This window comes from Stegodyphus dumicola, chromosome 5, assembly GCF_044657685.1.
Source record: "Stegodyphus dumicola isolate Sdum_Otavi_A_Nest chromosome 5, ASM4465768v1".
Classification (NCBI taxonomy): Eukaryota; Metazoa; Arthropoda; class Arachnida; order Araneae; family Eresidae; genus Stegodyphus; species Stegodyphus dumicola.
Window position 1 is genome coordinate 60,706,751 of NC_140772.1, and position 13,737 is coordinate 60,720,487.

Consider the following 13,737-nt stretch of genomic DNA (forward strand, 5'->3'; position numbering starts at 1 on the left):
ACATAATCTAAACATTTTCTCAATAATATCTCATTTTTTTCACTTATCTCGAGTACGAGTGTGAATACTACAAATCATTAATTAATAATTTCCTATTTAGAAAAGAGAACAAATTATATTCTGCCAGTTAGTAAATATTAAATTCCTGGATATAATACTGAAATCACAATTACTTTAGTGAAAATTTCTTTTCAGAAATATTTATTTTAAGGCCATATAGAAATGAAATAAACATGATCATTAAACATTAAAAAATAATCAGTTCAATCCTTCTATTTAGACAAAACACTAGTAGAAAATAACAAAATTAGAGGAAACAAAAATACACTCACAAAATCCTCGTACAGAAGTCTGAGGGACTCGGGGAGCAGCCCGGATCTCGTCCAAATTCGTCGAAGCAAAAACGGCCAAAACTTCATCGTTGTCAGGAAAACAGATACTGAAATCTGTTCCAGGCACAACGGGGATTTTCTCATAGTTCCACTTCATCGTTTTCAGGAAAACCGATACTGATGTCTGTTCATAGCACAACGGGAATTTTCTAATAGTTCCACTTCATTGTTGTCAGGAAACTGATACTGGAGTCTGTTCAAGGCACCACGCGTATTTTCTCATAGTTCCAGCACTACTTTGTCCGATAGCATTTTAACTCTAAAATCATCCTTTGAAATGTTCGTGCTGACGCTGTGGATGAAATCAGACAAACAGACAAGCGGAGAGGACGACAGTCAATAATCTGCATCTTCAGCGCGAAACCTTATAAAAAATACTTGAAAAGAAGCCACTCCCTTTATTCAATATTATCATCACAAAATCTGTATCCTTCGGCTCGAGCAATTCGGGATTATAATGGGAACTGGAGACCCGCCCTTATTCCATGTTCCATTCCATCAGAAAATCTGTCTCTTTCTACTAAAACCCACCATGATGAAAACAAAATCATTATGCCGCAGGACAGGAAAAACACTTCGCCGCCGTTTATCCCGATGAGAATCCGCACGGGCTCAAAAAGTTCTTCGCAGCCAGAACCAAGGGGACGCGGTAATATCCCTGAACAGTAACCCACGGTCGACCCCCGGAAGGTCGCCGCGTTTCCTTTATCTCTGCTCCCACTCAGAAGAGTTGGTCAGAAATCGCACAAAAATTTCGCTATCGCTCACTGATCTGTGCAGCAACACATCACTGACCGCGGCTGGCCCCAAAGGGGCCATCGTCAAGGGATCAAACCCGCTAAGATTCTGAAAAATCTGCTAAAATCTCTTTTTCAGTCAAAAACCTCTCCTGCCTCTCGTGCAACGGCTTAAGAAAACTCGGTTGACACTCACAAAGAAACGCCTCTAATTCACCATTGGGTGAAATATTAATAAAATTAAAATTTAGCCAATCTTAAGCAAAACTTGGACTCCCTCTAGCCACTGGAACAAAAGCAATAAATAGCCTCAAGAATTTGCAGAAATTCAGAACTTTCTCTCAAAATGACAGACCCTCCTTCCTTTCCCACGCAACAGAAGAATGTTTCCAACATTTAACTCTGTCCAAAAATCGCCGCCCCTTAGAACTATTCGCCTCTGAACGAGCAAAACACATGTTTTCAACCCCCGCGAAAAGAGGAAAATGCAGCTGGCCGCAACTGACCGCTTCGTGGGAAACGGAAGTAACAAGCCTCGCCCTTTTTTCTGAATCGCAAACAATACTAATTATTATACAATAATTCTTAAACACGAACATTACAAATTCATTGTTCACAGTAAACTAATATAAATACTAAGAATAACTTATGAACAGTAAAATAATACATAATAATTGTACACAACAAAATAATACATAACAATTTTCCATAACACATTCAATATATTACGAACTCGTATACATGCAACAATATATTTGGAGGTTATTTTTAATGTAGGCAAATATTTTAAAGAATTATTTATTGATGATCTGAGAAGGTATAACACCTTGTCAGACAAGGTCTTTGATGATCTGACAACATTAAGCTTTATTGGAGATTTTCATTATAGACAGATAAAATAATATTTAAAATAAAGGGACATCTTTGGACATATCCCTGTTGACACAAACTTCCAAAAGTTAAGCACGAAGATGTAAAATGCAAAAAAAATCAACAAATACTACTTTGATTGACACAAAATTCAGCAGAAAAGTAGCATATATATTTATTCATAAAACAAAATCAATAATTATATGCAGAAATGAAAACAATATTAAATTTTTGTAAGTTATCAGATAATGACATACTGGAGACTTAAACAGAATTAAGTAAAAAGTGAAAATAAACAGCATAAAATGAAAAAAAGGACATTAATAGGGTATGTGATCCCCCTCATCTGTATACAAAGTTAACACCTTGTGACCATGCTTTCAATTAGATGGTCAACCACCGCAGAATTAAGCAATCACCATTCTTCTTGTAGAGTAGTTTCCAGCTCAATAAGAGTGGCTAGAGGTGGGAAACGGGAAGATACAGCACAGCCGAGAGCATCCCAAATATTTTCAATGGGATTAAGGTCGTGCAAATATGCTGGCCACACCATAAGCGTAATCCCTTCACTCTCCAGATAGTCATCGACGATGTCAGCTCTATGGCGACGTGCGTTATCGTCCATTAAAACAAAAGTAGAGCCAACTGGCTGCAGCGAATAATCTCACAATGGATTATAGGATTTCATCTCGATACCGGACAGCCGTCAAAGAACGCTGTTTAAAGATGTGCAGCTCGGTGCGGTATCCTAATGAAATCCCTGCCCACACCATAATGCTTCCGCCTCGGAATGCGTGATGTTCGGTGATGTTTTGGGACTGATTGCGTGTTCGTTGTTTACACCATATCCTTATATGCTTGTCATCTGGCTCCAGAGAAAATCTTGACTCATCAGTAAACATGGCATTGCCCCAGTCAGACACATTCCAATTGATATGTTCCTGGCACCACTGTAATCGTGCCCCTCTTGATTGGACGGATTGAGGAACACAAACTCGAGGTACCTGGGCGTACAGTCCACTCATATGTAATCTTTGGCGTACACTAGCTGCGGATATCGCCTTACCAACGGACGCTGTAACCATAGATGTCACACGTGTGGAGGTCGCTCTGCGATTCCGCTTGGCTACAATAGCAATATATCCATCTTCCGCGGGGTTTGTAACCCTTGGGCGACCGGCTACGGGCCTTCGGACAACTGTCTGTGTGGTTTGGATTTGTTTTCATAAACGTGAAATTACAGAATGATGAACGAAGAAAAGAGCAACATCTGTGATCGACTGTGCTGCTTCAATGCGCCCCACAGTACGCCAGCGCTCAAAATCTTCCATTCGTCTTCTAGAAGTCATAGAAACGCGCATGTCTTGAAAACAAATTTTACGAAAGTTTTAAACACCTTCTATCAGCACTTACAATCAACTTCTGTAACACTTCGTAAAGCTGGCTTCTTATAAGACTGCCTTTTTTGCATATTTCTTTACATGAAAGCGCAATTGGCTGTTACCTAACATATTTGCATACTTCCATCTACCTCTGCAGAGAATTGCATCCTCTTCAATTCTGATTGGCTTCCAGAAATTAGCATTTTCCTCTCCGTGCTTAATTTTTGGAAGTGAGTGTAAATCATTCTTTGAAAACGTACGTTAAATTAATTTGTATAAAACATAAGGTATCGTGTTTATGTATTTTTTGGGTTAAATTTGGCTACTACCATTTTTGGCAGACTATAAATGTCGTGTTTGAGTACTGAGAAGCAAGAATATACTTCGAATTCACTTTTTACAAAGGTAAAATGCTCTTTCAGAAAACTGTATGCATCAAACATTTCTTCTTTCTTTTATTTTTCCAACGTGTATTTAAACTTTTCCTTTACTAAACTACTTACTTTCCTCTACTTAAGATTTTACTTACTGGCGAATCAATTTTTTTTAATCTGACAAGCAAAGATTGTAATTAAAATGGCGAGTCCTCTAAATAGTGTTTCAATGAGAAACGTTTGCGCTTACAAAGCATTTTACAAAATATCCAAAACCTCTCTGACTTCATGGTATGTATTTGGTAAAATTCCACTGTAATTTCATGTTTACTTTTAATCGTGCGATTCTGCCTTATTTTCTGTTTATAGGCAATGGTGGCCCACTTATTAAGTGCCTACATAATAAAGTCCCAGCGCTTCCGGCCTTGGCCAACGTCTATGACAACTTGTACCCGCCATTAGATTAAAAAGCAATATTGTTTATTCATCAGTTTGGAGTATAAATTGTTGTCATTCAGAAATGTTTTCTATTTGAATTTTTATGTCGACATAAAATAGTAACGAGAAAATAGTTACTAACATTTATTTTTCACGCTTCTTGATTGAAATTTTCTCTCATAGAACATTAAGAGATCAAATATTTTATTTAAATATAAATCAGAAATTACCGTATATACCCGCGTATAAGTCGACCCCCCCCCCACTTCGACATAAAAAATTCGTAGCAAATAAGAAACCCGCGTATAAGTCGACCTCCCACTTCCGAGAATTCCGATCGAGAAACTTCGAAAATTTTTTTAAGCACTACATTTATTCAAAATCATCTGAGAAAAAAAGTAAATATACGATAAAAAATACCTTGGTATATAAACAAAATCAAAATCCTTCAACGTCCGATTCATGGTCAGATTCGCCAAACATTTCATAGAACTTTTCTGTCATCATTGGCTCGTCATCATACATATTTTCAGTCTCGAACTCTGTATCGTTACAATCACTACTAGAGCCTTCGTCGTCATTTTCACTTTCAAAAACAGCATCATCTTCTGTGCCGTCTAGTTCGTTGCTAATACAGCATTTTTAAAAGATTTTATAATCATTTCAGAGGGTATTTCGTTCCAAGCATCTTTAACCCACTGAGCAATTAATGTAATATCGAGCTTTTTAATGTTGCCTCCCTTTGAAAGTTGCTCCCGGTCTTTTATCCCACACATTTTTAAGCCAATCGACTGTTCCGTCAGCATCCATCCATCCCTTTTCATGGGCACGAACCAGCACACCAGATGGAAACACAACGTTTTTCGGTAAAGTTTTTTTTAAAAAAAATGATGAACGGACGAAGCTTACTGCCGTCAGCCAAGCACGAAAGAACGACCGTAAATTAAACCGTAGTTAAATTAGTTTTCAGCAGCTTAACTTTATAACTTTACTAATGTTAAAAATTCTGAAAATAAATTTCTGATGCTTAGAATGTAATGTTTGTCTTATGATTTTCAGTACTACGAAAATATATATAAAACCTTGATTTTCACCTAAAGACTTGCGATCAAATCTGTTCTTTTTTTTTAACCTTTAGTTATTAAGCGACTTCTGTAAACACAAACGCCGGCGGCTATTTCTAAAAGTGGTTATTAACAGAGAACAGAAATAATTACAATGAAAATATACATCAAAACAGAAGCACACCAAAATGGCATAATATTGGAGAACCTATCCTCGTAACAGCTGGAGATCAACTAACTATAAAATGATTTCGTTTTTACTAGATAGCGTACGATAAAATAGTTCGGTTACATCCTAATAGTTCTGTTACAAGTTTTAATTCAGGCTTTTGCGTATTCTTCTCCATTACAGCCAAGCCAGTATAAGCAAAATATGAAGATAAAATGAAAAAAAACTTACTATTTAAGGTAGCTGTGATTTCTCATATTCAAACTTTTTCTTACTTGAATACACATAGAAAATGAAATATTAAACGTTAAAGGAATAGTACTGATAATAATATTCACATTTTAGCCTAGTTAACAAATTTAAATAAGTTTGTATTTAGCTATTAAAATAGTCCTATCAAATCCCAAAAACTTACTTATAGCAATTCTTTGCCCAAATTTGTGTGCCAAATAAAGTTCGAGAAATACTCTCTTCTGTATTCTCGTTATATAATTTATTGAAAAACTCTCCCCTTCTTTATTTAGAGCCGTGTGAACTTCCTGTCATACCTCAAGGTCATTATTTGGGTGGTTATAGATCAGGATTGACAATATCTCATGGGTCCTCAATTGACTACAATTGCAAGCCCGATTACGTGAGGGTCAGCGAAGAGGCAATATACTGTTCTGAGGGGATCCTTAAACCTCATTCACCGGCATGTCAACACCATTCCCTGAAGCAAGTGTCAGTCATTTCGCCAGGTTTGTAAGAATTTGTTTTAATTTTTGTAGAATATTTATCATGACTTCTTTCTTCGGGAATACCTAGTGGTGCAAAGATTCCTTTAAAAACAGAAAGCTTTTTATACCCTGAAGCTTCTGTTTCTCATTCTTCATCAAAGTAAAGGTTTTAAAACTTAATTCCTGAGGTTTTTGCTATTGCGAATAACTGGAAAATTATTTTTTTTTAAATAAATTTTTCTCGAAATAATTTGTATGTATATTTAATAGGAACAATAGAATTATTCTTTCCCATCGCTCCAACTTCCGTCATAATCTGGCCTTACGTGGAGCTGAATTTGCCTATCAGCTCTTTTTTGTTAAAACTTTTCTATGTAGCAATGCTTTCTCCCGTTGCTGAGGTTTGTGAGAAAAGCTTAATTTTTGAAATGCATATGCACTTGCAAAAAAAGTAATAGTTGAATTGCTTTACTTCTATAAACTTACTTTTACGATACTGCATCTGAACTAAGTAATAAATAATTAGGTCGCCAGGTTTAAGTTTAAATCACATCAGTCTTCACATATCTCTCTCTCAAAGTTTATTAATTTGTACTGAAATTTATTCTGCAGGATTCTACCCTGCACGATTAGGTAATATTTTGCTTCTAATTTGTGACCGTGTCGAAATTTATTATTCAAAATGGTCGCATAAACATACGTGAGATTTGTTTTCGCCATTAATGTACAAAACTTCAAACACAGTCTGGATGTTTATTCTCTAGAAATGATGAGCTGGTAAATGTAGCTGTTACCATTGTTGTTACAGTAGAAGTCCGATAATCCGGCACGTTCGGGACCGGCTCGGTGCCGGACTACCGAAAATTCCGGTCTATCGGGCGGTAATTATAAGAACAATTAGGTTAATAATTAAACTAAAAATACAGTATGCAAATACATACAACAAAGTTTATTTTACATTTCATATAATGTATGTACACGTACTGTAAAACATATTTCACTTAGATTTAAAAAAGTCACGAATGTCTTTTTGTTTTCTTGACTTTTGGCGTTTAATTAAGACACAATAACACGCCGAATAAATACTAATTCAGAAGTCAAACAACAAAAATCAGCGTTATATTTACAAAATTTTCACAGTAATTTTGTAAATATAACGCTGATTTTTTTGTTTGTTTATTAGTTTTGGCGTTTAGTATAAAATTTATTTCTAATGATATGGAAATCAATAATTTCTGAAGCATTGTAGCTAGTAGATGTTGGTAAACATCGCCACAATAGCCCTGTTTCATCAGCATTGTAAATCTGTTCAGGTGTTAAATCATTATCAGCCACTATTTTCTCAAACTCGTCTTTGTATTTTTCTGCAGAGTTTTGGTTTGCTGAAAGGGTTTCTCCAGTTACATCAAATCTTCGAATTCCATGCCGATACTTAAAGTTTCTGAGCCAACCATCAGAATAATTACATTCACTTTCAGCAACTCCTAAATCTTGGCCGAATTTCTTTGCCTTTTCAACAATCATTGGCCCTGTTACCGGCTTTCCTTCAGAAAGTACTGCACTAAACCATTTGAACAATACACTATCTAGCTGTTCCAGTTTTGGTTTTTTTAATGTTTGTCTAGAAGCCAATTTTTCAGTTGTTACCGATTGAGAAGCAAACTTCATTAGTTCATCTTTTTGTTTTTTAATGTCATAAATAGTTGATGAGCCAATATTAAACTCATTCATTAAAACATTTCTATTCTCGCCTTTTTCTAGCCCTTTGATGATTTCTAGTTTCTGATTGAGAGTCAGTGTTACGTGTTTTCGTTTCTCTCCTTTTGAACTCGAAGGCTTAGGTTTTGAAAACATGGTCACTGTACAGTTAGAACGAAAATCACTTTTTTTATAAACAGTTTCAAAAGTTACGTTTCCTGCGATGTGAAAGGACACAAAACAACAACGCACAAAAAAATGGCGAAGACGCTTCGTGATTGATTAACGGAGCTGCACTGCACCTGAATTTGTTGTGACAGCTGAGACTAGCCGGCCGCTAATTGTTTCCAAACAATACCAGCGCTTCCGGATGATCTCGAACTACCCCGAAAACTTCCGAATAGCTCTCGAGCGGTTTTATTTGCTTTAAAGACACACTTTTGGAGAAAACCAAAATTTTTTACAATTTTCCGGAGCGATGCCGGACTATCGGTCATTCCGGACTGTTGTATGCCGGACTAATGGACTTCTACTGTATTTAACTTTAAAATTCGTGAGGATTAGCGTTTTGATCGAAACCATGTTAGCATAATCTTCATATATATATGAAGATTATGTTTATATATATATATAAAGCAACTAATAACTTTAGCATTATATGAAAACAATTCTACACTGAGATTATTCATAAAGAACTTCTCAACGCAACTACTTATCAATTAGCCAACCTTACAGAAACATCTATAATAAACAGGATTAAAACTTTTCATAAGAAACTCAATATTACTTTCAATGCAAACTACAACAGATTTACTAATCTTTATGCGATTCCCAAATTCCATAAAACACCATTAAAATTTAGATTTATAGCTAATGGAACTAATAATTACAAGAAAAATATAGACTATTATTTTTCAATTCAACTTAATAAAATCTGTAAATTTATTTTCAATGATTGTAACACTAATCATAACTATTGCTGGATCATTCATAATAACACTCCTGTCATTAATACCATTCATACCATTAACATCCAAAACATTAACTGCTATGATTTTGAAAACTTATATACCTCACTTCCTCTAGAAGAAATCTATACCAGTCTACTTGATCTACCAAAACTTTTCCCTAATATACTCAATATCATGACTCTTGACAAATGGAAAACCTACCTAAAATGCACACTTTTTCATAACTACATCAAGTTTCAAAATCAACTTTTTAAACAAGTCAGAGGATTGCCAGTGGGCTTACATTCCAGCACCTCGATCTGTAATATCTTTTTATTTGTCAAAGAATTTAACTTCCAAAAAATCTACAACCACAAGAGTTAAATTACTACAAACACACCTACAGATATATTGATGACCTTATTACAATTAATAATTTTGGTAAAATTGAAAACTCCGACATTTATCCGAATTGTCTTAAACTTAATAAAACTAATAATTTACAAAATAGCATAGACTTTTTAGATCTTCAAATCATTAACTACAAAAAAATTTTACTTTTTGACAAAACAAGAAACTTCAATTTCAATACTAACAAATTAATAAATTGGAACTCCAACATATCCAAAAAAGTAATTAACAATACTATAATTAATCAAATACAACGAATTAAAACTATATGCACAGATACAATAGATTTACAACGCGAAATTTTGATCCTTATCAAAATTCTTAAAAATAATCTAATTCCCTTTCAATTTATCAACCATTGCCTTAAAAGAGCAGGCGTTAAATACTCACTCTAAATCATTTAACTGATAGGGATATGATAATTTATTCCTAAACCTGAGAAGGCGGTATAAGTTGGATGACTGTCAGTTGAAAGATTTGTATATAGTGTAATTACTCAATTGTATATATTGTAAAAAGCTAATTGTCTTCAGACATATACTGTTACTATACTGTTACTAAAAAAATGGGCCTATTTCCTGCCTTTAGACTGTCTATTAGCTCTTGGACAGCGAAAATGCCTTTTTCCTTTCTTAAATTCTTAATCATTGCGACACGACAATTAGCCAGAAATTAATTAATTTCCATTCACTAGTATTTTCAAAAAATCTTAACAGATGGTCTCTCTCAGATAAGAACTCCACAAAATACATCCCTCAAGAATTCCAAGTCCCACCCACTACCATAAATTACTTCACCCAAGTCTTACCGACTGATATTATTCAAAGCCCCTACTGCCGCTAAGAATTTTCGGACACCCTACACTTCTGAGTCAGACACGAAGAGAACACTTTGCCAACTCCCCCACTAGAAAGAATGTAAGTTACTTAATACCTTTCTGGCCTTTATATCTTCATGTACATTCACTAATCTTATTTATATTATTTTCTATATTATTTTTATATTATTTTTATGTTTTCTTTGATTTGTTTTTACAAAGTTTGCATTATTTATCTTTTTTATAATCTTCTATGTTTATTTCAACTTTACTTTGAATTCGATTTCATAATGACAATTTCCAATGTTTAATTTCTACAAATAATATAGTACTCAAATACATAAAGATGATAGTGTCGGGGACGGTTACTCGAGTTTTACAGGATTTCTCTACAGTAATTGATTTTTACTCCAAATTGAATTGACTAAAATGCTTCATGAGAATAAGTTCTTTGAGTAGCAACTATTCGCGGAAATATTTGGCCTGACTAGAATTGCCGGTTTGACTTTAACTTATAACTCGAGTAAAGACGAAACACTTTCGTATTTACGTATTTTTATCAATTATTTTTCATTGAACGGGAGTTGGTTTGTTCCCCTTGAAAAGTCAACTAATTTCCGATCAATGACAATAATTACATGTTTTAATTTTTCCTTTTACAATTGAAATATTATTCTTCGTGATGATTTAACTCCAGTCCCCGTTAAAACATTATTAACATTTTGCTTTAAAATTACTTCAAAACATCTTTCAAAATATAACTTACCAGTATGGATGCACACTTTTAAAATAATTCTACTTTAATTCAACTTAGGAGATAATATAATCAATTAATCAATACTGTTTAGGAAATAAATTATATATATATATATATATATATATATATATATATAAACTTCAATATTAATTAGTATTGAAAGTTTTTAGAAAAGAGAAGAATTACGTTTCTTTTACTAGGATTAGGTTTCATAAGAATAATTGTACCAGAAACGTCAGCACGAGCTGAAGATATTGCAAATGGCTTATTAACATTTCTGTAAATTACTACTTTAGCAAAGATTAATTTGTTATTTATAATTGCACTAAATTAATTACAGGGTCAGTATAATGAAACGGAAATTTATTATAACCTGTTATTAGAAATTGCCTATAAATAAGTCACAGTGACAAATTGATAGCAGAAAGAGGTTGAAATACATTTTTCTGATATAAGTCGATTTATTGAAATGAATATGATATGTACCGTTTTATGAAATAAGTAGTAAATGTGATTTAATATTGTAAGATACATACAAGATAATCAAATGAAGAAGTAGCAAAACCCAAAATAATGTTAAGCTATTTCCCACTAAAGAATATTTACTTCAGAAAATTTAAAAGACAGTTGTTCAACAGATTACAGTATACAGGCTGGATGTATCATCGATTTAAATTAAATACGCTGATTAGAATACTGGGTTTAAATGTAAGAATAATTAGACCAAATATTCAAAAGTAAATAAATATTTAATTTGTATTACTTTATAATGCCTATATTACGCTGTTTAGATGGAGCATTTCGCTTTTTTACAAGGCAATAAGTGATCATTCAAATTTTTTCCGTGCTTGAAGCACTAAACTCAAATTAAATGTTATTCAAATTTAGCTTTGCAAATACATAAAATCTTTAAAACCAAAAAACAAGCTGTGCTTTTTACAAATGGCATTTTATAAGGGAAATAGAGAAATAATATCCTATGATTCCTGCAAAATGAATACAAATATTGTATTTCAGAAAAATGTAATTAGATTTCGAAAGGTGTAATTTAGAAGCAAAAAATGTCTAAAGGAATTAAAGGTTTGGTTTTGGTGTGTTTTAGTTACGGCAAAGCGCACGAGGGCTATCTGCCTAAGGTTGAAAACGGAAATTAAAGGAAAAGCAATTAGGAAAGGATCAAAAATTTAAAAATTAAGAATTTAGATATTTTAAAAAATGCGTTTAAAAGAAAAGACGCAAAATAAACCAGCTAATTCAAAGAGGGTTTTCCGAATTCAGAAACGAAAGTGCATAATTTTCTCGTATGCTTAAAGATAATGAAAATTGTTAAGGCTGAATTCTTCATTCAAGCTGAAAATAGTCTTATAACATGGGATAGAAAGATTTTTAATATTTAAAAAATTTCAATGCAGAGTTATGATAAAATCATTTTGGAAAAAGTAAGAGAAAAAATTTCGTTGCTCTAGTAAGTGAAATTAGGTAAATATGATAAAACTAAAACAACAGCATTAAAATGAATCCGCATTCCTTGATTATAATATATGTGAATAGTATTTTTAAAAAATACATGAAAAACCTAAGAAAAGACTTACACTGACTACCTCGTAAAAAATATTGTTCTTTAAATTTACCATGTAATTTTATTTATAAATGCTTTTGAAACAAAGTAGATAATTTTATAAAAACAGTGTAAAAGCGTAAAGTGCGAAAGTAACATCTTGTCTTTTGCATGGTCTTTGGAAATCTAAAATTTCAGCCAGTAATATATTAGTTAAATTTTAATAATTTAAAATACTGCTAATTTATATGCAGAGTTTGCAAATTTAATATATACGTCAAGTGTTTGAGAAACTAAAAATGAATGCTCTTTTACGGAAAGGAAAACTGTTTGTTGCCAAAATGAGCAGATTTTACTTTATATGTCCATCCCTAAATTTGTTTTCAAAAGTCAAATTTGTCGAGGAAAATTACATAATTCGTTAAATCTTTTTTTTAACATTACTTCCGCAAATTTGGCATATAAAAATATAGAACTGTTGTTTCCTACTCATTAAAATTCCTAATAATACGATTGCCATAAAAATTAAATTTTTAGTTTTATAAATTAATTTTATTTTTATATATAATGGCTAATAACGATATATTTACACATAATTTTTCTTTTATAAGTTTTATAAAACTCTCTTTCTACAGTGTTAAAGTTGTTTTCATGTCTGCATTATTTCACATTAAAACATTAAAGCGTGTGGCCACATTTTCTGAAACTTTGTATGACTGCAAGTTTGGAAGTCAAAATTTAAATGCGCTAAAAAATTAAACAAGTTTTTAGCTGCAAAATAAAAATATTACCAATAACAGTACAAATGTGAGGAACTATAAAAAAAGTTGAAAAAAATCAGAAAAACGACGGATGTCCTTCTAGAAAAGATATGAAGTATTTCTAGTGCTACGGAACAGATACATAAAAAATTTCGAATAAATGTAAGGTTATTATCGCAATAAAGTTTTAAAGCAAAAGGAATAAGCTAAAGCTTTCGTCAAAATAACGTCTAATGAGAATTAAATAATTTGAAGTATTTAAGGGCAGTTCCACTAAGCGAAACAGAGAGATATTTATCTAAGATAAATCTCTAAATATATAAGTCAAAAATAAAGGTAATTAGTAATAACAGTGGAACATAAAGTGCCATATTGGAATATACAGTAATGCTAAACAAATTAATGGAATTGATTCAAATTTTTTTAAGACCCGAAAATGATCCTCAACTAAAGGCTACCCAATAAGTAAAAGAAGAAGTAATGTGTCTTTATGTAATACCATGCTGCAGTAGTTGAATATTTGAATGATGTAGTTCTGAAAACAAAAAAGATTTTAGACTCCCGAAGGAAAAGAAATCTTTTCAATTATAAACATGAGAAAATTAGAAATTAAAACCTATCAAGTTATGTAGATGAATCA

At 32.7% G+C, this 13,737-nt stretch overlaps 1 protein-coding gene across 4 annotated transcripts in view; it reads left to right on the forward strand.

Annotated features, from left to right (window-relative positions):
* Hasp (Hig-anchoring scaffold protein) overlaps nucleotides 1-13,737 on the forward strand; it is an 818,047-nt gene that overhangs the window by 714,052 nt on the left and 90,258 nt on the right. For 3 of the 4 annotated variants that reach the window (XM_085816685.1, XM_085816687.1, XM_085816686.1), the window contains one exon: nucleotides 5,951-6,166. The exons of the other annotated variant lie outside the window; for it this stretch is intronic. In XM_085816685.1, the coding sequence (XP_085672811.1) occupies nucleotides 5,951-6,166 (216 nt within the window). The remainder of the gene's footprint in view (nucleotides 1-5,950; nucleotides 6,167-13,737) is intronic. 4 annotated transcript variants of the gene reach the window in all.